General features: G+C 37.8%; 1 protein-coding gene across 3 annotated transcripts in view; it reads right to left on the minus strand.

Annotated features, from left to right (window-relative positions):
* Nucleotides 1–1,882: 1,882 nt before the first annotated feature.
* The window catches only part of PRKD1 (protein kinase D1), a 339,240-nt gene continuing 317,933 nt past the window's right edge, over nt 1,883–23,189 (minus strand). For all 3 annotated transcript variants that reach the window (XM_040476845.1, XM_040476846.1, XM_040476844.1), the window contains 3 exons: nt 21,879–22,146; nt 3,654–3,739; nt 1,883–2,859 (listed from right to left, as the gene is read on the minus strand). In XM_040476845.1, coding sequence (XP_040332779.1) covers nt 2,641–2,859; nt 3,654–3,739; nt 21,879–22,146 — 573 coding nt within the window. In that variant the 3' untranslated portion in view covers nt 1,883–2,640. The remainder of the gene's footprint in view (nt 2,860–3,653; nt 3,740–21,878; nt 22,147–23,189) is intronic.

A 23,189-nucleotide genomic window follows, 5' to 3' on the forward strand; every position in this document is an offset into this window, starting at 1 on the left:
TAATTCTGGGTGGAAGAGACATAGCATGGCTTTCAGTGGCCCCCTTTTCTCTGAAAATCAGCAGTTTTTTCTCTTTCCTGTGCTTGATGACACTGCACAATGGGCAGTCTAAATAGCATTGCCACACACATGTCCTTTTGACATGACTATTCTGAATGTAGCAGTAGAGCCATATCCATTACAAAACACTAGAATTGTTGGTCCCCAAAAGGCCATAATCATTACCTCTCCATAGTATTTTCTACTGCTGTCTACTTCACTTTTGAACTTATTCCTTTGACTTCTATATTATTACTCTAGTGAATTCCACACTTAAACATTCTTTTTCAATTTCCCTTTCATTCTGCCCAAACATTCCATATTCGTATTTCTGAGGTTTGTGTCCCAAAATCACTTCCATCTCCTTCTATCGCCAAGAATCCAAGTCATTCTAATCAACATATGGCGAGCTTTGGACTTCCAAATCTGTACCTTCAGCTCCAGAATTCTTCCCCAAAGCTCCAGACACATATCTAAATACTCTCAGGATATTCTAAACTTGGGGTCCTATAGAACTTTATACTTAACATGTTCAAACATGAACTCACCCTTTCTAAGACTAGAACTCCTTTTGACCAATAGTTCCATCAATCATCTAATGATCACCAAGGATCTATTCTGGACTCCTTTAAATACCACATTTAAATTTCATTTACTACTGTTTTATGTCAGGTCCCCATCATCTTAGAAGGGTTATTTCAATAGATAAGAGAGACCAACCCAAAGATTGGTCTTTTGGCTCACTTCTTGCCCTGGCTTCTATCCAGACTCTGTAATGCTGGCAACCTGTGATGTCTGCTTTAAAAGTCTGTATGAGGGGCGCCTGGGTGGCGCAGTCGGTTGAGCGTCCGACTTCAGCTAGGTCACGATCTCGCGGTCTGTGAGTTTGAGCCCCGCGTCGGGCTCTGGGCTGATGGCTCAGAGCCTGGAGCCCGTTTCCGATTCTGTGTCTCCCTCTCTCTCTGCCCCTCCCCCGTTCATGCTCTGTCTCTCTCTGTCCCAAAAATAAATAAACGTTGAAAAAAAAAATTAAAAAAAAAAAAAGTCTGTATGGTGTTCTGAAACTTAAATTTCAAATCCCTTAGAATAAGGGATAAATAATAATAGAACAGAATAAAGAATAGGTAATAATACAAAATAGTGACTAACCACTGGAAAGATCCAACTACTCTATCCCGTCTGCAAATACTGTTTGTAGTCTTCACGTAGTTACCTAATACATTCAAGTATCTCACAACACTTATGAAATTCTTCCAAATATTTATATCATTTCTGCTACATAGGAACAGTGATCCATGATAATGCTTTGTTGTCTTGCTAGAAAGAAAAACAGCCCACATAATCCACTCCATACCCCAAAGCCTATTAAGTCCAATATTAGTTTTCTCTTTCCCAGGCTGGAGAACACCTCAGTTGGCTTTCCCTTTAGGAATTTTTTTTCCCCCAGTCTTTATGTGTTTTTGTAGTCCACTTTAGAACCTTCTTGTTTACATAATATGGAAAGAAATTAGAGTCATTATTATAATAAATCCTGATTTTATATTGACTAAATCAGGAAGCTACAACAAGACTTCCATTTACAATATTCTTAATGCCTCCAAGGCTCCTGTTTGGCTTTGGTCATTTTTCCCTTCCAGAGCTCTTTTTTTTTTTCTATTGAAAACAGATGACATGAAAGACAGAAATGCTTCATTACACCTTGAAACATACTTTGGAGCTTCAGAGTAGTTACAGCCAAATTCTAAAGCATGAGACTTTTTCTGCTTTTTGAGCAAACACCTCCGCTCCTAAATGGCCCGAAAACACTAGTGTGGATTACAAATTCAGTCAGATGGACACACACTTTGACAAGAATATTTATTTGTTATTACTGAAAAATACATAAAGACGAAAGGTTGCTTAGCTTCTGATTTTCCACAGTACAGAGGATATTGCAAGAAAGGGGGAAATATCTGTTATATACGGCGGTTTACATTTCTAAGGCATTTAGGCTTATAAGTAGTAGGTGCACCTAGGTCCACTTACTTGAGTTTAAACATACTGAGGCACACCAGGCAGGCAAAGGATTTCAAACTATACAGGAAACTCTTTCATGCACTTGTGTCTAGGATCGTAAATCCATCTTCCATTCCCCCATCGCTTGTTTTTTCCACATGAGTTTTGGAGTTGTTCATAGAACTGGTAATAATCTACTCTTCAAGAGTTTGTTTATAATGACAGCGCCAATGGGGCACACGGGACAGAACTATTGCATGGACAGGTTCTGTAGACTCTTACCAAATTGAGGCTCAGTAAGAAAAACACCGATTTGCAAAGGCACAGTGGAGACAGGTTTAATGCATTAAATACAACATGAATCATTCACAATAACAAGTTTAGTGTTTCAGGGAACTTTTGTTAATACAACACAGTTGGTCACACAAAATACAAATGCTTCTGTTGATTTGTCTTGGCAACTCAGATACATCAACAGTGCTAACAGTTTAACAGCTTTGTTCTCATCTGACAGAAAATAATGGCAGTTCTGCAAGGCAAATGTTAAACCTGACCGTATGTATTTATTAATTCCACAGTGTTTTGACAGATTAGAGGGGACGGAACTCAGAGGATGCTGACACGCTCACTGAGGGCTTTCATCTCTGTTTCTTCAGCGTCAGGACTGTCACTGTGGCTAGCACTGGGATTGATCAGGTGCTCAGGGTACTGCAGCCCCTGTTCGCCAGCGTACTGCTCCCACCGCAGGTCGTCACTTTCGTGGGTGATGTAGCGTTCCCCGATTTTGCACTCGAGCTCTCGCAAATCTAACCAGGTCTGATAATCCTGAGGAAGGAATTCCAAAACATTACCATGGAGACGATGAAAACTCATTAAAATACTGTCTCATTTGTTGTCAGTACCCGCAACTGATGAGTTACCCTTTTTCCTTCCACTCTATCAGTGCCCTGTCTTTCCATCAGGCACCCTGAAGTGACGTCATCAGCAGCAAAGCCATCCTATTTGCCTAAACTATTGTGCATCAGGGGGTGGGCAATCAATGGTTGCGGCCAAGCCATTAGGAATACTGGTATTCCTTTGATATTTAAGGCCTACAAATAACCCTTCAGTATTTCACAGTATCATTTTTCTAAAGTTGAATGTGAAAATAAATATGTAAGAGAAAACAAACACACGCCTATATTTTATATTTGCCATGAATTTGTTCCATGAATGTTAGCATAGGCTTTTAAAAACACAGCTTGCAAAGGAGTACAGTGCATGACCAGATGGGCATCTGCTTGGACACTTCTCAGGATTACATATACAGATTTTCTTAAAATCTGGTCCTTGGAGTTTTACAACGACCCTTAGATTTTTTTTTTTTTTTTTTGGCACATGTGCAAGGGCACGTATGTATGTGTGGTATATTTCTTCCCTGTCACATATTCTTGGTAGAGAGATTAAGAAACACTAAATTGTTATTAAATCCTAAGAAGTTGCATGCATTTTGGCAAACAAATTGATCTAAGAACACTTTTAATTAAGCATATAACAAAATATTTTTACATATAATATTAAATCTTATCAATATTCAGAAGTTCATCTGATCGGGAAAATATCCAATGAATGATTTTTACCTGTAGCCAAGGGTGACTCAAGGTCTTATCCACGCTATAGCGCTTTCTCATTTTTACTTGCAGCAAGTTATTGATAAGATCAATGGCTGGAAAAAATTCAATTATTGATAAAAATGGATGACAAATATGGAATATATGCATAATTCATTTACAGTTTATTTCACATCCACTATTTCACAGTGTCAGATGCAGGACAGTGATAGCAAGCACTAGAACCTGAAGAAAATACCTCTTGAGAATTCTAAAACCTTGGCCTTCATTTTATTTTGGATGTTAAAAAATGAAATTGAAAACAGTTGTGGAGGAGGGAGTATGAGTCTTTTGTGAGTACAATGTAAATTTCTCTTCTAGTCTGTAATGCATTTTTCTAACGTAGGAGTTTTGTTTAAATATACATCATTTAACTGTTTCTTGTACTAAATGCAGAATGCAACTACTATTCAAGAGAAAGCATTTACTAATCTTGTTTTGTGTTTAAAGTTTAACTATATATAATGGGCTTCATAGTCTTGAATTAAATGACAGATATCTGGACACCAAATTAAAACAAATAAAATAAAACACAAAATGGGCCACGACTCAGGATAAACTCAGCCAATGACCCAATAGGAAAATACTTTTTGTTTCTCCTGTTTACTTTTTAAAATATCCAATGAATTAGAATTATATCAGCCTTCCTTGTTTTCTAGGGGAAGACAGGAAAGGAATTTGTCTAACAAGAATGATTCTATGAGGTTAGAACCAGTCTATCCAGCTTAGTACTCTGTCTCTGATTGGGACTCCCAACAGAGTGTAATTTAGGGGGGAAACAGTGATCCTCCTAGTTATCTAGTCTCCAAAGCATCTGAGTTACCTATACTTCATGTGACAGAATTTTCCCTCACCTTTGTAAAAATTATATTTTCAGCCTAGATTATTAAGTCATTATTTATTAAATTCACTATTACACTTCCTATTCATTCTTGTAATAATTTCCCATATCTTTCATCTTAGCATTTTCTTCTCCAAAAAGAGCTTAGTGAAATCTGCCAAACCAATGGAAACATTCACATTTCACCGAAGTCAATTTCCACCTGTAACATACCCTGGTCATTATATTTCCTAAGAGATGGATCTTTCATCTCCAAATCTTAATCAAATAGGTAGCTGATATTAAAAAAATGCAAATTAACTCCCCAACTTTCCCAATCATCAATTCCTGAATCAAGTGGCTTTGACTCTATTGTATGGTTTACATCAGCCTGTATGGATCTGAAAATACAGGCTGTCACAGGAGTCCAGAGGCAACCTGGGACAAAGACTGCTTCAAACAGAATGAATCCGAATCCTTTTCATTATCAGGAAAAGAGAAATGATTTCTACAGACATTTTTAAAAACTGTTTATCTTTTATTGTTTATTTTGAGAGAGAGAGAGAGAGAGAGAGCGAGCATCCGTGTGTGCTAGTGGGAGAGGAGCAGAAAGAGAGAAGGAGAGAGAGAATCCCAAGCAGGTTGCACACTATCAGGGCAGAGCCCAACAAGGGGCTCAATCCAACAAACGATGAGATCATGACCTGAGCCGAAATGAAGAGTCAGACGCTCAAATGACTGGACCACCCATGCACCACAAGAGAAACGATTTCTATAGTCTTTTGGTAACTTAGAGTTCTATCTCTCTGACACCAACACTCCAAGTCTTTGCATGCTTGAATGGCCATAGAATTAAACACTTATGAATTCTTTGGAGAATTCTTGGAGAAAGTAAATGCAATAGCTCACATTTAAATGCTTTCTAGGCTGATACACTCTTGCCTTAGCTAGGATACCATAGGAAACACAGTACTTAGTACAATTTCAAATTCCAAGCATGTGTTCCCAGAGAGCTTTTGAAAGTATAGTTCTCTCAGTGAACTGTGTATTGGGCATGTGCTTTAAAACATCCATTCACATGATTTACTCACTGGTGAGTAAAGTGCACCTTCCGTTCTTGCTGCTGTGAACTCACAGAGCAAAAATGGAGGATGAGGGGAGACGGGAGAGCTTATGCACTACCGTAAGTGCGCCACAGCATTACGCTTCCCCAGACCCTGCAGGCAATAAATACATGTTATTAATTCACTCATTCTGCTTTGAATTCTATAATTAGGAAGGTGGGAGTACAGTAACTCAACAAAAGGGCTGGTTTGTGCCCAAATGCACCCCAACAGTGAACCATACTGCCTAATGGGGAGGGAAGTACTGCCAGAGGAGAAACTGTAAGTTTCTGCAGGGAATGGAATATGTGGAGATGAAACATTTTTTCTGCTGAACGAAGCACCCACAGGCTGAGCACAGCCACAGTACCCAGGCGATGTGAAGAAACACAGCCAGATAATGGCAAGTACCCCCAAGAGAAAATAGTTTAGAAGCTAAGGACAGAATTAGAAGATTTATGTGTGTGCATATAAATTTGTGTGTTGATAAATATATTTTGTGGCTTTTGGTAGACAAAAACAAATATGGTTAACTTTAGGCACCTGGCTTTACTCTGAAAATAGGTCCATCATTAGTGTTTGAGAGCCCCATTCTACTCATTGCCCCTTCTGAACTCTTAAAACATCCTTTTTTATTGATCACCTCATACAATCCAGCATTAACTATACCATCCAAAATGCCTTTCACTGAGTCCATTTTTAAGAGAAATTCTACAGCTTTTTCTTTTTTAACAATGTTCTCTGTATTGGTAATGTTCTTCACATGTGTCACTCATTCCTTAATCTGTTCATTCACCAAATCTGCCCTAACGAATTACTGTTGGCAATTGCTTAAGGAACAAAAAAGTAATGATAGAGTTCTGATCCCAAAACACTCCCAGTCTAGTTGCAAAGGCAAAATATGAGTGTGCATGCATGTACACACACTCACACACTGGAACATTCTGTGAATGTCTTTCAAAAACTAAGCAAAGGAGACAGGGAGCACGCTCCAGCAGTAGGAACCAGGAGTGAAGAAGCAGGTTGCGGTAGTAGCCTGGAAAGTCAGAAGGAAAAATGGCAAGCTGGCATAGCAGAGAAGAATGCCAGGGCCCAAGGTGGGAGGGAGAAAAAGAAGCTCCAGGCTCCCCAGAGCCCCACGAGGATCTGCAGCCCAAGAGGTCTCTGTAGCCCCATGAGAAAGGGATACTGGAGAAGCAAATCATATCTCAGAAAATCATGGTACCCTGCACTTCCTTCCCTACATACGGCAAAAAGTATACATCCAAATATCTGCCTGTCAAGAGTTGACGTTTATTGCCACATAGTGCTGGTCTCCACAGTTTTGGGCAATCAGCAGATGCCATTTTAAATAGCTGACATTGGTTAGGGCCAAAGCTATGCAGGAAATCCTCTACTCCCTTGCATTATATTTTTTGTTTCACACTTTCCTCCCCTTATCCTCTCAGTATGAATACCCCCCATCCATCCCTGAAGAAAACAGGAGAAAAATAGGCAGTGGCTGATTTCTCTTTCTCTTTGCAGTAAATATGATATCAATTTTTTTTTTCAGAGACTGGTAGGATTATTTTGTGATTGTACTTGTCTATTTATTCTGGGAGTTAGCCTTTCTAATATTCTGAGGGTTTTGTTCTTTTACTCATGCTTAAACTCAATCCCTTCCTTCCCTATTATTAATAAATTGTCGGGACACCTGGGTGGCTCAGTGGGTTAAGCATCCAACTTCAGCTCAGGTCATGACCCCACAGTTTGCGGGTTCGAGCCCTACGTCGGGGTCTGTGCTGACAGCTCAGAGCCTGGAGCCTGTTTCAGATTCTATGTCTCCCTCTCTCTCTGCCCCTCCCCTGTTCACGCTCTGTCTCTCTCTCAAGAATAAATAAACATTAAAAAAAAAATTGTCTTAAATCCGAGTTCTCTAAACACTTTGAACAGCCACAGTGAGGCGAGGGATAGAAGTGGAAAAGTGTTCACATGTAGCCCAGAAGGCTGACCTATAACCTGTATAGTTGTTTTTTTTTTAATGTTTATTTATTTTTGAGAGAGACAGAACACGAGCAGCGGAGGGGCAGAGAGAGAGGGACACACAGAATTCAAAGCAGGCTCCAGGCTCTGAGCTGTCAGCACAGAGACTGACACGAGGCTCAAACTCACGAACCCTGAGATCATGACTTGAGCCTAAGTCAAACGCTTAACTCACTGAGCCACCCAGGCGCCCTCTGTATAGTTTTCATAACTATTAAACATATGCTGGTTTCTACATTCTTAAAGGATGATATGACTGCCTATTTCACCGGTAGTTAATATCAAACTGAATGATAAGTGCCGCAGAAGTCTTGTGAAAGTAATTTTTCGAATAGAAATTCAAAGAAGACATTTATGATCTAATACTACCTGCACTCCCCTCCGTGAGCACTAGGCATATAACCACTGGCTTCATACAGCAAAAGTGCAGCTCTTTCTGGCCATGCTACTTAAACTTACTAAGTTGCATTGTAAAACCTTCAAGAATTCTTTCTTGACCTTGGCATTAACAATCCCACAACAGAGGCAATGTGAGAAGTCTTTCCCTTTTCTTTGTTATTGGAAAATTTTAAACAATTGTACGGTTTAAATTTTCATTTTTAAAGAATCCCCTATCCTTCATGAGCAGAGTTTTGTGCTTTCTAAAATGTCTCTAGCCACAAATTCACACTAATGTTCCCTATAAATTAGAAAAAAAAGAAAAGAAAATGGTTGTTTTAAAGTGTATTTTGAGAGAGAGAGAGAGAGAGAGAGCGTGAGCGAGCAAGCAGGGGAAGAAAATCTGTTTTTTTTTTTTTCGAAGCCTAATTTTTTTTTTTTTTTTTTTTTTTTTGCTACAGTAAACTCTTGGCTAACACAGTTACTCCCCCCGCTACTTCCTGTACAGCAATTTTTCTCATTGCCCCACCAGTTGAGAGACTAAAATGTCAGGAAAGCAAAAAAAATTTAATCAAACGTTCTCTTACAGAACTTTGAGCAGATGTTAGGACTGCTACAGTTCTGGGCAGCCTGTTTGCCAGGTGCACGAGTAATATCGGAACAAAACCAAAACTAAATACTATATGCAGGTGCTGAAGGAATTTGTTTTAATATGAAAGGGAATGTTCCATCAGAGCGTTAATTGTATGGATTCCATTTTTTTCTGCCATCAAAGTTCTGAATTATCTTCGCACCTGTAGGGACTATCTTGCAGTCATTCTGTATTTCAAAGCAAACACCACATGTAGGGACAGAATAGGTTCTCTGTATGTAGGAGGTAGATTTGCATAAGCCACTGCTAAGGCTAAACTGAATGACATCCAAAACCTGGAGAAAATCCTACCAAGTGAATAGAACTGGATATATGTGAATATATAATAGGTCCCTGGGGTCACACCTCTCAGTCATTTCCCAATTCCCATCTTGTGTTATTTCAGTAGAAGCCTGTCCTTCCCCCTACTCTTCCAACTAGATTTTAACTCCTTGAAGGTCACACAAATTATGTATTCATTTCTGCATGGAAGTTTCATAAATATTTAAAATAAAATGCATCACTCAGTGCATTAGGAAAATGCTTGCTAAACAGCGATTGGTAGACTGAATACATTAATTACACATATAAATGGCCATTTTCTCAGCTCTAAGTTTGAATATCCACATTATGTGCATACGGTTTGTTTATTTTGGCTAAACACATTCCTGGATGGTAAGACATCACAACACCATAAAATAGATCATAGGATCAGTGATTTCTATCAGAAAATCAGAATAACGCTGAGAATATCTGCAATACAGCTCATGTTATTTTGCCACATTTATTTTATAGAAGAGAAATTACCCGTGAATTCCGTGGGCTGACCTCTTCTTTTCCAGAAACAGTACCTTTTTAAAATTTTGTCCGTACCGTCTTCTGTCCACCCGCAAATTATTCAGGTACAAATTTTCAAATTGGAAACCAAATCAGAACTATTATCCTAGTGGTGGGGCCATCATCTGTCAACCACTCAGCTCCCTGCCTTCAAGGAAGTGTTTTCTTTTTTCCTCTTCTATTCTGCCTCACTGCCTGTCACAGTGCTCAGTAGTTCTCTCGGTTTGCTTCATGCTGATGGTAAGTTGTGTGTTTATTTTAAAAATCGTTTTGCAACCCTTCACATTCCAGCTCTCAACCCAGCAAGCTGTTGCCCGGCAACACTAACTGGGACGCTCCTCTCGGGCTGAAACCAGAGGCTGCAGGCAGCAAACAAGGCCGCTGGAAATCATCATCTTACTCGTTCTGAGTCAATTACCGCAATCCAATGAAGTGCAAGACCTTTCGAGACTCAAGTTGGTATCTTTCCTTTTCCAGTTCTTCCCTCTGTAGAAAGTTACTCTATCAACGGTTATCCCTTTGCTTTACATTCAATTTCATTTCCCCTTGAAGACTGGAAACACAATCTTGGAAATCATGAATTGTTTAAATACAGCATACAACAGCCCTGAAAATGATGCTAAACTGATTCAAAATTTAAGGTAGAAATCAAAATATATTTACAGGATGCTAATCATGTGCAAAGTGGATTTTTTTTCCATTTTCACGGCACATTAAAATCCTTTGGAGAGATTTCTGTTTTTCTTCTTCTTCTTCTTCTTCTTCTTCTTCTTCTTCTTCTTCTTCTAATGCTAATACTCAAGCCACAGGTCAAGTGAAAATCTTTAAAGAGGGGCTTCCAGGCCTCGGTATCTTTAGAAGCACAAGTGTTGCTAGTGTGTGCAGCTGGAATTGAGAAGAACTCTGTCAAGGAGTCTGCTTCTCTGACTTCTACATGCATATAAATAATCCAGGGATTTTAAACTGAAGATTCTGATTCAGTAGATCTGGGGTAAGACCTGATTGTCTATATTCTAGTGGCTCCAAGGAGGAGCCTTAGACCACATTTTGAGTAGCAAGACACTAGAGGCAGGAGAACATTGATAGTAGTTAACAACTGGTTTAATATTGCCCCAAGGATCCCGGAAGAGATGGATGTAAACACAGAGAAAGGTACCCAAACATACAGATATCTGTCCTCAGCCCCTTCTGGTTTGGTAGTCTGCAAGGAGGACACAGAAAGGTTTTCAGATAGCTTTCACTCAGAGGATGCCAACAGGAAGAGCAAATGAATTGGATTACACAAATCAGTTCCAAAATAACTGCATCTGGAGCTCTGGGCCGTACTGGTATCATAACATTTAATAGGGACCAATGAAACCGAGTCCTCTTTTTAGGTCTCACTTCCCTAGCCCCCAAGGAAATGTCTAAGTACAGAACTGGAAAGCCTGGCTTATCAACAAAGTTCATGAGAAGGAATTCAGGTTCTAAATCTACAGTAAACATGAGTCTACCAAGTCAGTTGTGATTTTTATGCCATGCTGAAAGAAATGTGTTCTTTATCACGAGGAAGTGGTGGCTTCACTTTATACTTAACTAGACTTGTGGAACCTTGAGTGAGAACAGCTTTGGGGTTTGAAAAACAAAGATGAGAGTTTGGACCAGAGTGAACAGGAGGCTGAAGGAAAAGCTGATTGCCCAAGAGAAGAGATCAGGGGTGATATGATGGCTGCTTTTCAAACCTGAGATTAGCCTCTATTTGGAAAAAGGAGCAGGCTTGTTCTAACAGTGGGTGAAAACAGAGAGATTTTTGCTCATGGTGCCAGGGTCAAATTCAGAAGAAATAAGGGTCCTTGTGAAACCATTTTCTATCACTGAAGCAATTTAAGAATGTTCTGGATAATTACTCAGTATATGGGTATAATAGAGCAGTACAGGGGCTAAGTAAGATTTTTACCATGCCGTATTTTGAAATATTCTCTGTTGTCACTGTGGAATAAAGCAAACTTAACAGAATACTTAAACCTTTACTGTTGTTCTACCCTGACATTTCAGATGTCGTATTTCAACTCAACTACGATACAGATTCAGAAGCAAAATTTTAACTTTATAATTGGGATATGTAGGAAACATTTCAATTTGGATGGCACATAAACAGCTGATTTTTGAGCACTTACAGTGCCAATATTCTTTTTTTTTAATGCTAGTATTCTTGCTAAAACTTCTGAGTGGTTTTTCCCTATAAATGACCATTTGTTAAAGAAAACTCTGTCAATTTTATTTTACTTGCTCTCAAAATAAATGATTCATTTCCTGGAGGTACACCCTTTCAGATCATATCTCATTTGGATTTTGAAATATGTATGTATACATACACATACATACATAATAAAGAATTCACACTATTAGAAGATTTTTAAAAATCATTGTGTGCCTTTGGTTGCTAATTATTGAATGAACTGCATGGCTTAAAAGAAAGTACACCAAGTAATTCCCGAATTTCAAGGAGAGATTATTAAATCCCAGTGGAAGTTTGAACCCACCTGATTCACTTTACTTTACCAATCGTGATAGAATTTCCTGACAGTGAGTCAAGCATTTTAAAGCAGCTCTCTGGCTAGCCGCCTCACATCTCTTCCGTGCTGTTATGTCTGACAGCGGTGCTAATATGTTGACAAATCAATCTATTCATTAATATTCAGCAGGCTTGCTAGATCTGCAAGCCTCATAAACTGTTACAAACACAGTTTAATTATTAAAATGACAATTGTCTTTCTTTTGTTTCCTATACCATTGGACTTCTGGGTCTCATCTACCCGAGGCTTATTTTCAATGGGGTTGTTTTTTTGTTTTGAACAATACGTAGTGCAAGAGGGGCCTACAGCTGGTTCCTTTTCATGGCAAAGTGCTACTTCCAACTTAAGTGTTTAGCGTTCTGGAACACTGTTGGATTTTGAAACCATACCATGTGGTATTCTTGGTGCAAGGCTTTTATTTAGCTTTGCTTTGTGTTTGTACTGGCTGCATTTTTCATCTTCAATTTCTGGGAGAAAAACACACTTGTGACCAATTTTATTTGAATTAACCACATTGAATGATAAAAATTGCTTTAAATGTAAAATTTAGATGCTTTGATAAATTTAGCGGTGTATTATGATAGCCATTCTATGACTTGAGATGCCATATATTCTACACTGTTCATAAATGTCAGCACAGGATTGAGACCAACTGGCAGAATAAATTGTGACTATGTCTATCAGGGAAAGGAGGATGCAGAAATACTAACACTGAGGCTATTCGAGCAGAAAAGAACCTATGTCACTGGTGCATCATCATGATTTAATAATCTTGAACTGAAGATACGCTATAGGATTAATGCAAGGGGTATTCCTCCCACCCCCATTTTTATATATGGAATGTCAAGGCTTTGTGTCAGCTCTTAATTCTTCATAATGCACACTAACCACGTGCTTCTAAAGCTGAGCAGTAACAACACAGCAGGTGACTTGAGAATAGGTGCTTCTTCAGATGTCACCTGTGAATGCAGAATATGATCTCTATCTGCGGGGGCTGGGGACTCATTGTGCAACAGTTTCCAAGGTTGCCTCTGTGTTGATTACTGCCTGTTTGTCTCCCTAATGTCACATAAAGGAATATCAAAACTCAGAAGAAAAAAAAATAGTAATTTCTCTGGTGGTCTTCATGGTCTATTACTGACCTTCCTCAAACTGTGTCTCTAATTGAACACATCAATTCAAGGTGATGATGGAAATGTAATTTTTACTCTAACAGATGCTTTCCCATTGCTGCAGGTTTGTCGGTGTTCTGGCAAGATGATCTGCCCTGGCACAAGTTTTATCTCACTTTACCAGCTGTCCAGCCACCACTTGTCTTCTTCCTCTAAGAGTAAACTCTTGGGAAAACAAAAGCTGCCTACTAAAGTTATATACAAAAAAGAATGGTTTAAGATGTATGCGATGATTCTGAGCAACTGAAGGAATGTAGGAGAAGAGAATTTGACTTTCACACTTAATAATTCTCCTTTGTGTGGGCATAAGTTGAGACAGTGGAGGTTACATCTTCTTCATCTGCCCAGTTATGATGCCGGACTGGTATTACAGAAAATACCAGTGAATAACACTTACATATACAATATATATGCATATATACGTATACATACATACATACATACATATATGTATGTATATATATGTATATGTGCATATATATGTATGTGTGCATATATATACATATATGTATATATGTATACGTATATATGTGTATATACACATGTATACGTATATATATACACATATACGTATACATATACATATATGTATATATGTATACATATATATACATGTATATACATATATATACATATATATTTACGTATATATACGTAGATGTGCATATATACATATATATGTACGTATATATACGTGTGTGTGTGTATTTTAAGTGTATTTTAAAATTTTAAGTGTAATGTGTGTATATATATATATATACTTAAAATACACTTAAAATTTTAGACATTTTTCAACCAGGCACAGAAGAATTATAGTTATATAGAAGGTAGTACTCCATTTATTCCTGGAGCCTTATTTTCCCCCATGTACTTCCATTCACTTTTATTATTTTTTAATGAAAGTATTGTACGCATCTGGTAAAAGATCTAAATCAATTGGTAAAAAGAGTTCAAAATAAAAAATAAAAACCTCACATCTCATTATGGTTTTAACTACTTAAAAAATGTCTTCTGATTAGCTTTAAACCAGTGTCACTCAGAGGAGGTTCATGGATCAGTACTGATCTGTGAACTGTTTACTGGTCTACAATGAAAGAGGTATAGAAAGTAAGATTAAGTCTGTGGGAACTTTTATAGCAAATTGATATTGCTGTCATATTTTTTTTTTTAATTTTATTTGATAAACTGGTAAAATAAACTGGTCCATATGTCTGGAAATTAAGATAATATAAAACTGGTCTGTCACCACAGAGTTTGAGAAGAACCACCTTAAAATACAAATCAAAACAGGGGTGCCTGGGTGGCTCAGTCCATTAAGTCCAACTTCGGCTTAGGTCACTATCGCATGGTTTGTGAGTTCGAGTCCCGTGTTGGGCTCTGTGCTGACAGCTCAGAGCCTGGAGCCTGCTTTGGATTCTGTGTCTCCCTCTTTCTCTGCCTCTCCCCGCAACTTGCACTGTCTCTCTCTCTCTCTCTCTCTCTCTCTCTCTCTCTCTCTCTCTCTCTCTCTTAAATAAATAAACATTAAAACAAAATTAAAACAAAACAAAACAAACATAGATTCCTTTCCATTAAGGACAATGAATCATTTTATTCCAGGTTTCTCTATTGTACTGACCTTATTCCCCCAATTAATTAGGTTGTCTTAAAATAATGTACCAGCCAGCTCTGTAATTTAGAACACTGCCTGGCATACAATATGGATATGTATACATATACATACGTATACATATGGATATGTTTTATTCAGAAGTATTAACATTAAATTATACATTAAGCCATACAGTAAATATGTATAACTCAGTCCATTCACCTAAGCAGAATCCTAAATGAACCCCGTGGAAGCTATGGCTCTTCCAGCTCTCTTCACCTCTTCTCTATTCTCCTCCTCAGCATTGTAGATGTTTCATTATTTACATTCGTTTGCATAAGTATAATAAAGTCAGACATGCTTGCTCTTAGGGTTATCTAAAATTTTGAATCAATAAGCAATATGTGGGATAATTTATATGTAACTATTATGAATTATGAGATTATAACCCCTGCCACCTATACCCTATAATATCAAATTTCCAAACCTACATCCACTCAAAGGAGAATTGTCATGCGTCAAGAGGATTCTCTTTTCCTACATTCCTTCAACTGCACAAAGCGCAAAATCATAACACCTGTTAGTTTCTTCTTTATTATACATAACTTGGTTATACAACTTTCTGTATTTCCTGGAGTTTACATGTTTTCTTCTTTATTCTTGACAAAAGAAACTGGTCAAAAAGCTTTTTCTATTCTTGCTACCTTCATGGCAATCAATACTGAAATACATGTAACATTTGAAATAAATCACATGTCCTGATAGTAAATATCTGAGAAAGAAAATGCAAATGCAAAAAGAGGTTAGGAATTAGAGAGGGATTTTATAATTTATTTAAATATAAATATTGGGAATTTATTTAAGACTTTCTTGAGAGCACTGTTCAGCTATCAAGTCTTTCAGAGGATCAGGGCTCTGAAGCAGTGTTTCTGAAAGTGTGATCCACGGACTTCTTACATTCTCAGCACAGGATTGCAGTTTATAGGGGTGGGGCCAGGGAATCTCCACTTTTAACTCGCTCCTCTGATTAAATGCTGGCATGCTAAAGTTAAAAAATGCTTACTACAGACTTAGAGCTAGACTATGACAGATTGAAAATAAGCCATACTTGAGAAGGTTCTTTGGCAAAATTATTAGAAATCACTTGCCTTGCAAATATTTCCATGTTCTATTAGCTAGTTTTTCCATTTCCCATATCTATGCCCTACACCCCTGGTATCTACTTCTTAAGTCATAGACAGAGCCTTGTTTGCAATTTTCTGATGTTTTGACAACGTCCATCCAAGATTCGACATTATTATTATACCACATGTGACAAACATGGAGAATAGCCTGGTCTGTCTCTTGCTCTTTTGGAATTGCTAAAAATGCAATGAATGGAAGGGCATATTGATACATGATCAAGTAAGGCATAATTTTCCTTAGTTTCATCTGATTATCTAAAAACGTTTAAATGAACATGGGCTGCTCTTTCCATAAGATACAGTAAATTTGCCTAATTAAGTAAATATTTTAAAGTAAGTGTGCAAGTCCTTTCAAGGAACTAAGAAAGGTCATAGGAAGGATGTGTTAAAGGCCAAACTGAACCTAGTATGTGATAAAGCTAGAGGTGGGAGTGAGGCCATGTGTAATCATTGATAGGTAACAATGGACTAACTGGAGGATGTCAAATGGCCATCTGGTAATCACTAAGATGAAATGAAACAAGGCGTAATACACAACACTGGCTTAGAATGAATTGAAACGTCCTCAAACTCCCATCCCATGATTACCTAAAGTCTCCTCTTGTGTAATTATTTGTAATCATATGATTCATTCTGGAGTGTTTTATTGTATACATGCATTCTTATTTAGTTATATTTGTATAACTGTGTTTATAATGTGTCTCTTTGGTTATACATATAAGTAACTATATATGAGTATAGTTAAATGTATGTTTAGTCACATATATAAATTTGTATAATTATACACACATTTGTGTGTATAACTAGATACCTATATACGGATAGACATGTAGATAGATCATGTAAAGTGACTGGAAAATAGAAAGTGTTCATTATATTTAAGGTAATCCAGCTATGACAGTCACTGTGCTAAGCACTTTCCAGTGCAATTTCATTTAATTCTTAAAATAACCCCATGAGTTAGGAATTACTGTCACCATACTTCAGACAAGAAAACTGAGACCTAAGAGTTAATAAGGAAGTTGGATGAGGTCACCAATACACTAAGTGGAAGAGCTCTCAACTCAGGGCGTTATCACAACATGATCTTGTTTCCCTGTATTTTTAGATGTTATTAAAAACTGTGTTGCTACTGTAGCTCTAAGCTAGTGAAAGCATATTAAAAATTTAATGTGACAGCATGGCAAAATCCATTAGAAGGATAATCAAGAGGCTGTAAATGTAGTAGATAAGAAGAGCATCTATGTTGGAGCCAGCTGACAGGATTTGCACCCTGGCCCCACTCAGGAAAGCCACTTAACCCTCGGCGCCTGCACTGCCTCATCTTTCAAATGGAAACAATTATAGTATCTACTCAAAGGTTGGAGATGATTAAATACGTTCATATATGTAAAGTGTTTAAATAGTGCTTGGCTATAATGCAAATGTTATAGAAGTGTTAGCTGCTATGGTTTTTTTTCTTTGAAGATTTAATTTTATTATCCCCATTTTTCCTGTAACAATTGCTGAGTTAGGTTTTCCTAAAAGTCTTCTCATTTTTCAAATCATACTTTGATTCACAAAAAATATTTTGATAATGGACATCTATTAATGCTTTTGTGTTTGTTTTTGGCCTAGTATCTCTTCCCTGCAGGAACTTACTCTCTCCAAACTGGAGAGGCTCTCCATCATCCATATGGCCAATCAAAGCCAGGTTCCTGCGGTGACAGTGTGATTGTTCCCGGAGTATTACGGGATTTAAGCAGAGCCAATCAGTGCCCCTTTCAGAGAATGTATGGCTACTGATAAATAATTACTCTTCCGTTCTGAGATCATATACAATGAGCAGCATGTAAGCCGGGGGCTGATGGGGGATCACTTTGCACCACATGAAGAATCCACCTGAGAGGGAAGCCATCATAAAGCAAAGCAGAGATGATGAGAGATGGAGAAATATGACGCTGAACCACCAGATCCACATAGATGAGGTTCACCATTTGGACTTCCCCGTTGTGTGAGTCAATAAACTATCTTCTGCCTAAGTTAGTTATAGGTTTCTATTATTTGCACACAGGAGACCTAGTTCCCTGCTAAATTACTAATCAGCACATCCCCAGAATGCCAGTACTCTGCTTATTACACTATCACAGCAAAAATAATGAATGAGTTTAAAATATTCCCTTATATGGGGTGCCTGGGTGGCGCAGTCAGTTAAGCGTCCGACTTCAGCCAGGTCACGATCTCGCGGTCCGTGAGTTCGAGCCCCGCGTCGGGCTCTGTGCTGATGGCTCAGAGCCTGGAGCCTGCTTCAGATTCTGTGTCTCCCTCTCTCTCTGCCCCTTCCCCGTTCATGCTCTGTCTCTCTCTGTCCCAAAAATAAATAAACGTTCAAAAAAAAAATTAAAAAAAATGTTTAAAAAAAAAATAAAAATAAATAAAATATTCCCTTATAGATTCCTAAATATCAAGGCATTAAGAAATAAGCACCCTTTGGTGTACAAGTATCTATGCTACAAACAATGGAGACAAATAATTTGAAGTCCAAGCCCTGCCACTGTTTGACTTTGAGCAAGTCACTCAACGTTTCTAGTTTTCTCTACGACAGAGACTAAAACAAGCTACATACTGGAGGACTGTTGTGAGGTTCAAATGGTACGATGAGAGCTCCACCACTGCAATATATACGACTATATTATATCAAGTCCATGTCTACACTAACAGAAAAATAAATGCATGACACAGGAATTTTTTCATTCTGACACATCTATGTATGTTACAAAGACCTTACAACTTTCTTTTTTCTTTTTCTTTTTCATGCCAAGAAAACACACACATACACACACAGACACACACACACACACACACAACTACCAATATGTCTGAAGAATACTTTGGAAGCATGCACATCAGTTTGCATATAATTTCTAAAATTATACAATCACTTCTTGGTTACCCGCCAGAGCAGTTGCTTAGCTTAGTGCTCTCCTATCTTCCCTCCTAAATCCAAGTCCTTGGTTCACCCCACACCTGCCTGTATAGATGCTTTTCACATCCTTTATCTCACTCAGTCTCTGTTACCAACTCATTATATAGGCAGGGATCATTATCCTGATTTACAGATGAGGAACTGAAGCTCAAAGAAGGTTAAGTGATGGCTAATTAGAATGGCAGATAGGACCACAACTCAAGCCACTGGACTGTTGATTCTTACCTTTGATTTTTGAGTCACTGAGGGGCTTCGATTTTTATTTCCTCATATCTAGATTTTTTGTGATTCTGGCAAGGTTTAAAGTATATGGAAACTAAAAATTTACTATTATCAGTTGTAACCATCCTTTGCCAATACTAGTTTCCTTGTGTATTTCTCAGATCCTACGTGCTTAAAATTGCATGGTCCCAGCTCCTGTTACAACTTTTTGTGAGGGAATTGTTTGTTCTCAACAATAGTGGGACAGACTTGGGGCCTGTCCTTTTTACCTAGCCTAATTACTTTTGTAACACCTCAGCTAATACTATGACATAATTTCACTTTTTCTTTATATTCAACTATTAGTACTGTTCATATACCAGCAACTAGGTAACTCATTTCCCATCCAGGGCAGCAATTGGCAAATAGTACAACTCTTGTGCGTCAAAGGCAAGGATGAGTCAGAGGAAGATACTGAGGAGAGAGGCCAGTCCCTCTCAATTCCCAAACTGATTTAGAAAGGTGAAGTTCTGTCTCAGCTGGTCTCTATATCACTTTGTCTGAGTGATATGAAATTTTTAGCACTTAGAAATATCTGTAGCCAAGTAAAATATGTACTTCCTGGTCAAATATAAATGCCTTTTAAATTTCCCATGTAATTCTCTTTCTCAAATGCTGTATCTCTTTCTTTGCAATTTTTAGTGACTGGCCTAAATTTCATCTCCTCTGAAAATGCAATTCTGACTAGTCAAGTCCACAGTGATTCTTTCTCCTTTGAACTTGGCATCTCTCCATTTAGCTTCAAGTTCTTTAAAGAGTATTTTATTTTTGTCCTTTTCTTTCATGTTACCTAGTGTGTGTGTGTGTGTGTGTGTGTGTCTGTGTGTGTGTATCTATATCTATCTATCTATCTATCTATCTATCTATCTATCCACATATATATTTGTGATTTCCCCAAAGAGTTTCTTGAGCCATTAATATCTAGGTCTCTGGCCTCTATTATCAGTGATAATTAAACATTCACAATCTATAGCTATTTGTTTCTGCCCTAAATAGGTTATATCTAACAGCTAGGCCAGGACATTTCCGTTGTATCAGAGACCAAGCATCATTTATTCTACTACTTCAAGAAAAAGTACTACACTACTCCCAGAAAAAAAAAAAAATTTAAATGTGAGGCAGTTTACCCAATGCTCTATTCCTGCATAACAGGAAAACATGACTAGCTTCAGAGGTATTCCAGATTTGCACCATGGTAACAATAGCAAGTCCTTCTATTGGATTTATGGATGGCAGGTATCAAACATAATGGTTAGCCATATTTAAAGGTAGTGTTTCCTAACTGGTCACAAGGTTATTGATAATTCCACCTTTCTGCCCCCAGGAAAAGAAACCTAATTATACTTTGCTTTTTGCCTCTGTTGAATTATCCGAAATATTTCATTAGTACTTTGGCTACATGATAGTTCATTTGTAGGTCACAGATTCCTTTAAGATATATCCATCCAGCTATGATTTACAACTAATTAGAAGATGTTCAGGGTTATTGCTAATAGTAACTCAAAGCCCTGATAATGGATAACTCTTGTCACTTAATACTAACAGGAGTTAATTACCTCGGGCAGTTTAGATACGTTCTTTTCTGATTCCCACATCACTGCATTCAGTAACAGATATCAAACAGATGTTTATCTCTGACTGTACTTGCCTTTTAAAGTGGTGAGAAATTTGAACAAACTTAGAACTAGACGTGGCCTGAAAACCAAAGGACTGGTGATCGAAGAATATGTGATCAGACTGGGTATATCCCCAGTCTATGTGGGTCTATACCCAGCATATCTGGGTATATGCCCTGGGCATATACACATCTGGGTATACATTCTGGCTCTGTCACCTACTAGCTTGGCGATTTTGGCCTGTGGTGTCTGTCAGTTCTTTTGCCTCAGTGTTCTTCCTTGAAATACAGGGTAAGTAATACTTATGGGGTTTTTGTGAGATTGAATGAACTCCAAAGTACGTTCATTGGGGAATTCTACTCTGAAGTGTGCTATTTTCTCTGCCCTGACTGCCCCTGCCACTTCTTTTAAAACTCTCTTTTTCTTTAAGGAGAAGGAAAGGTTTGTTAAGAATTTAAATAACGCAACACTCACTGTCAAGGTAATCTATCTTAAAGAAATCATCAGAGATACATATAGAAATTATATTTAAGGATCAAATAGAAACAACCTAAAAATATAATACCAGTGAAATGGCTAGATAAAATACCATACATACTTTAATGTCACACAAAGGAAATCAGCGCACAAAGAACTTGCAGACTAACATAGTATGAAAATTCAATTATCACTATCATAGAGTTCTTGTGCCCATAATGGATTAAAAGTGCTTAATACAAATGCAGGTATATGGTAGGTAAAGATTATTCTTGGTAGAGATTAGCTGTTTCTATTATACCAGTGTATAAGTATTTATAAGTTCTAAGGAAATATATCAAAATATTAACAGTTTCTTTTTGTTTCATTTGCCTCTTAATATTTATTGCTCAATCTCTCCACAACATATGTACATTTCATCAGAAGACGTTTTTGGTCCTTCCCAATCCACCTTAATCAAATTGCGCCCCTACTCCAGTGGACAATTTGCAACGAACATTTATCAATTTAATAATTCTCAATTGATTTAACAATATAACACTTAAGGATTAAACCATTATCATTTCTGAATGGAAGATATTACCTTCGTGAGAGATTTCCTTCCAGGGATTTGGTGGATACATGAAAGCTGCGTTCTGGATTTGGTCATGTATGTCTTCATCTTCATTAAATGGGAATGTGCCACTTAGGCTTACATAGATGATGACTCCAACAGACCACATGTCTAGAGAGCGATTATAGCCCTTGTTCCTTAGAACCTCAGGAGCCAGGTAAGCTGGGGTACCCACCACTGACCTCCGGAAAGACTTTTCTCCAATGATCCGGGCAAAACCGAAGTCGCAAAGTTTCACCTGTTGATAATAATGGTTTGCAGGAATGGTAAGGTCACAGATCATCTGTCTGGTAAGGTCACAGATTATCTGTTGATAATAATGGTTTGCAGGAATTGTAAGGTCACAGACACACATCATCATGTGTCTTAGCCCAGGTCTGCCAAAGACAACTGTAATTCTTTACATACATTGTATGGATTTCTCATGATGGAAGTAACAGCTATTTTCCATTTTATATACTTGAACACAGTGCTGGAAGTTCTGGTACAAAAGCATATTTCATTCATAAATATCATCTAAACATTCTCCCTTCCTCCCCCCACCCAAAACAAAGTGATAAATGTGAAAATATGTATACTCAGGAGTGGGTAATATTGTTTTACAAGGCAGGAAAATGTCATGTAAATATGGGAGGGATGGACTAAATTCAAGGGCTTATTATAAATAAAGGTTTATCCAAGGAATACAAAAATGCTGATTTGAAGGGGCACATGCACCCCAATGTTTATAGCAGCACTATCAACAATAGCCAAATTACGGAAAGAGCCCAAATGTCCATCAACTGATGAATGGATAAAGAAGATGTGGTATATATATACAATGGAATACTACTTGAAGATGAAAAAGAATGAAATCTTGCCATTTGCACAATGTGGATGGAACTGGAGGGTATTATTCTAAGTGAAACTAGTCAGAGAAAGGCAGGTATCACATGATTTCACCCATATGTGGAATTGGAGAAACTCAACAGAGGAACATGGGGAAGGAAAGGAAAGATAAGGTAAAAAGAGAGACAGGCAAACCAAAAGAGACTCTGAAATACAGGGAACAAACTGAGGATTACTGGAGGGGGTGTTGGGGGGTGGCTTAAATGGGTGCTGGGCATGAAGGAAAGCACTTTTTGAGATGAGCACTGTGTGTTATACGTGAGAGATGAATCACTGGGTTCTACTCCTGAAGCCAAGACTACGCTGTATGTTAAGTAACTTGAAAATAAATACATTAATTAAAAAGAAAGAAAGAAAGAAAGAAAGAAAGAAAGAAAGAAAGAAAGAAAGAAA

Source organism: Herpailurus yagouaroundi, unplaced genomic scaffold (genome assembly GCF_014898765.1).
Source record: "Herpailurus yagouaroundi ecotype Mexico unplaced genomic scaffold, PumYag 141, whole genome shotgun sequence".
NCBI lineage: Eukaryota > Metazoa > Chordata > Mammalia > Carnivora > Felidae > Herpailurus > Herpailurus yagouaroundi.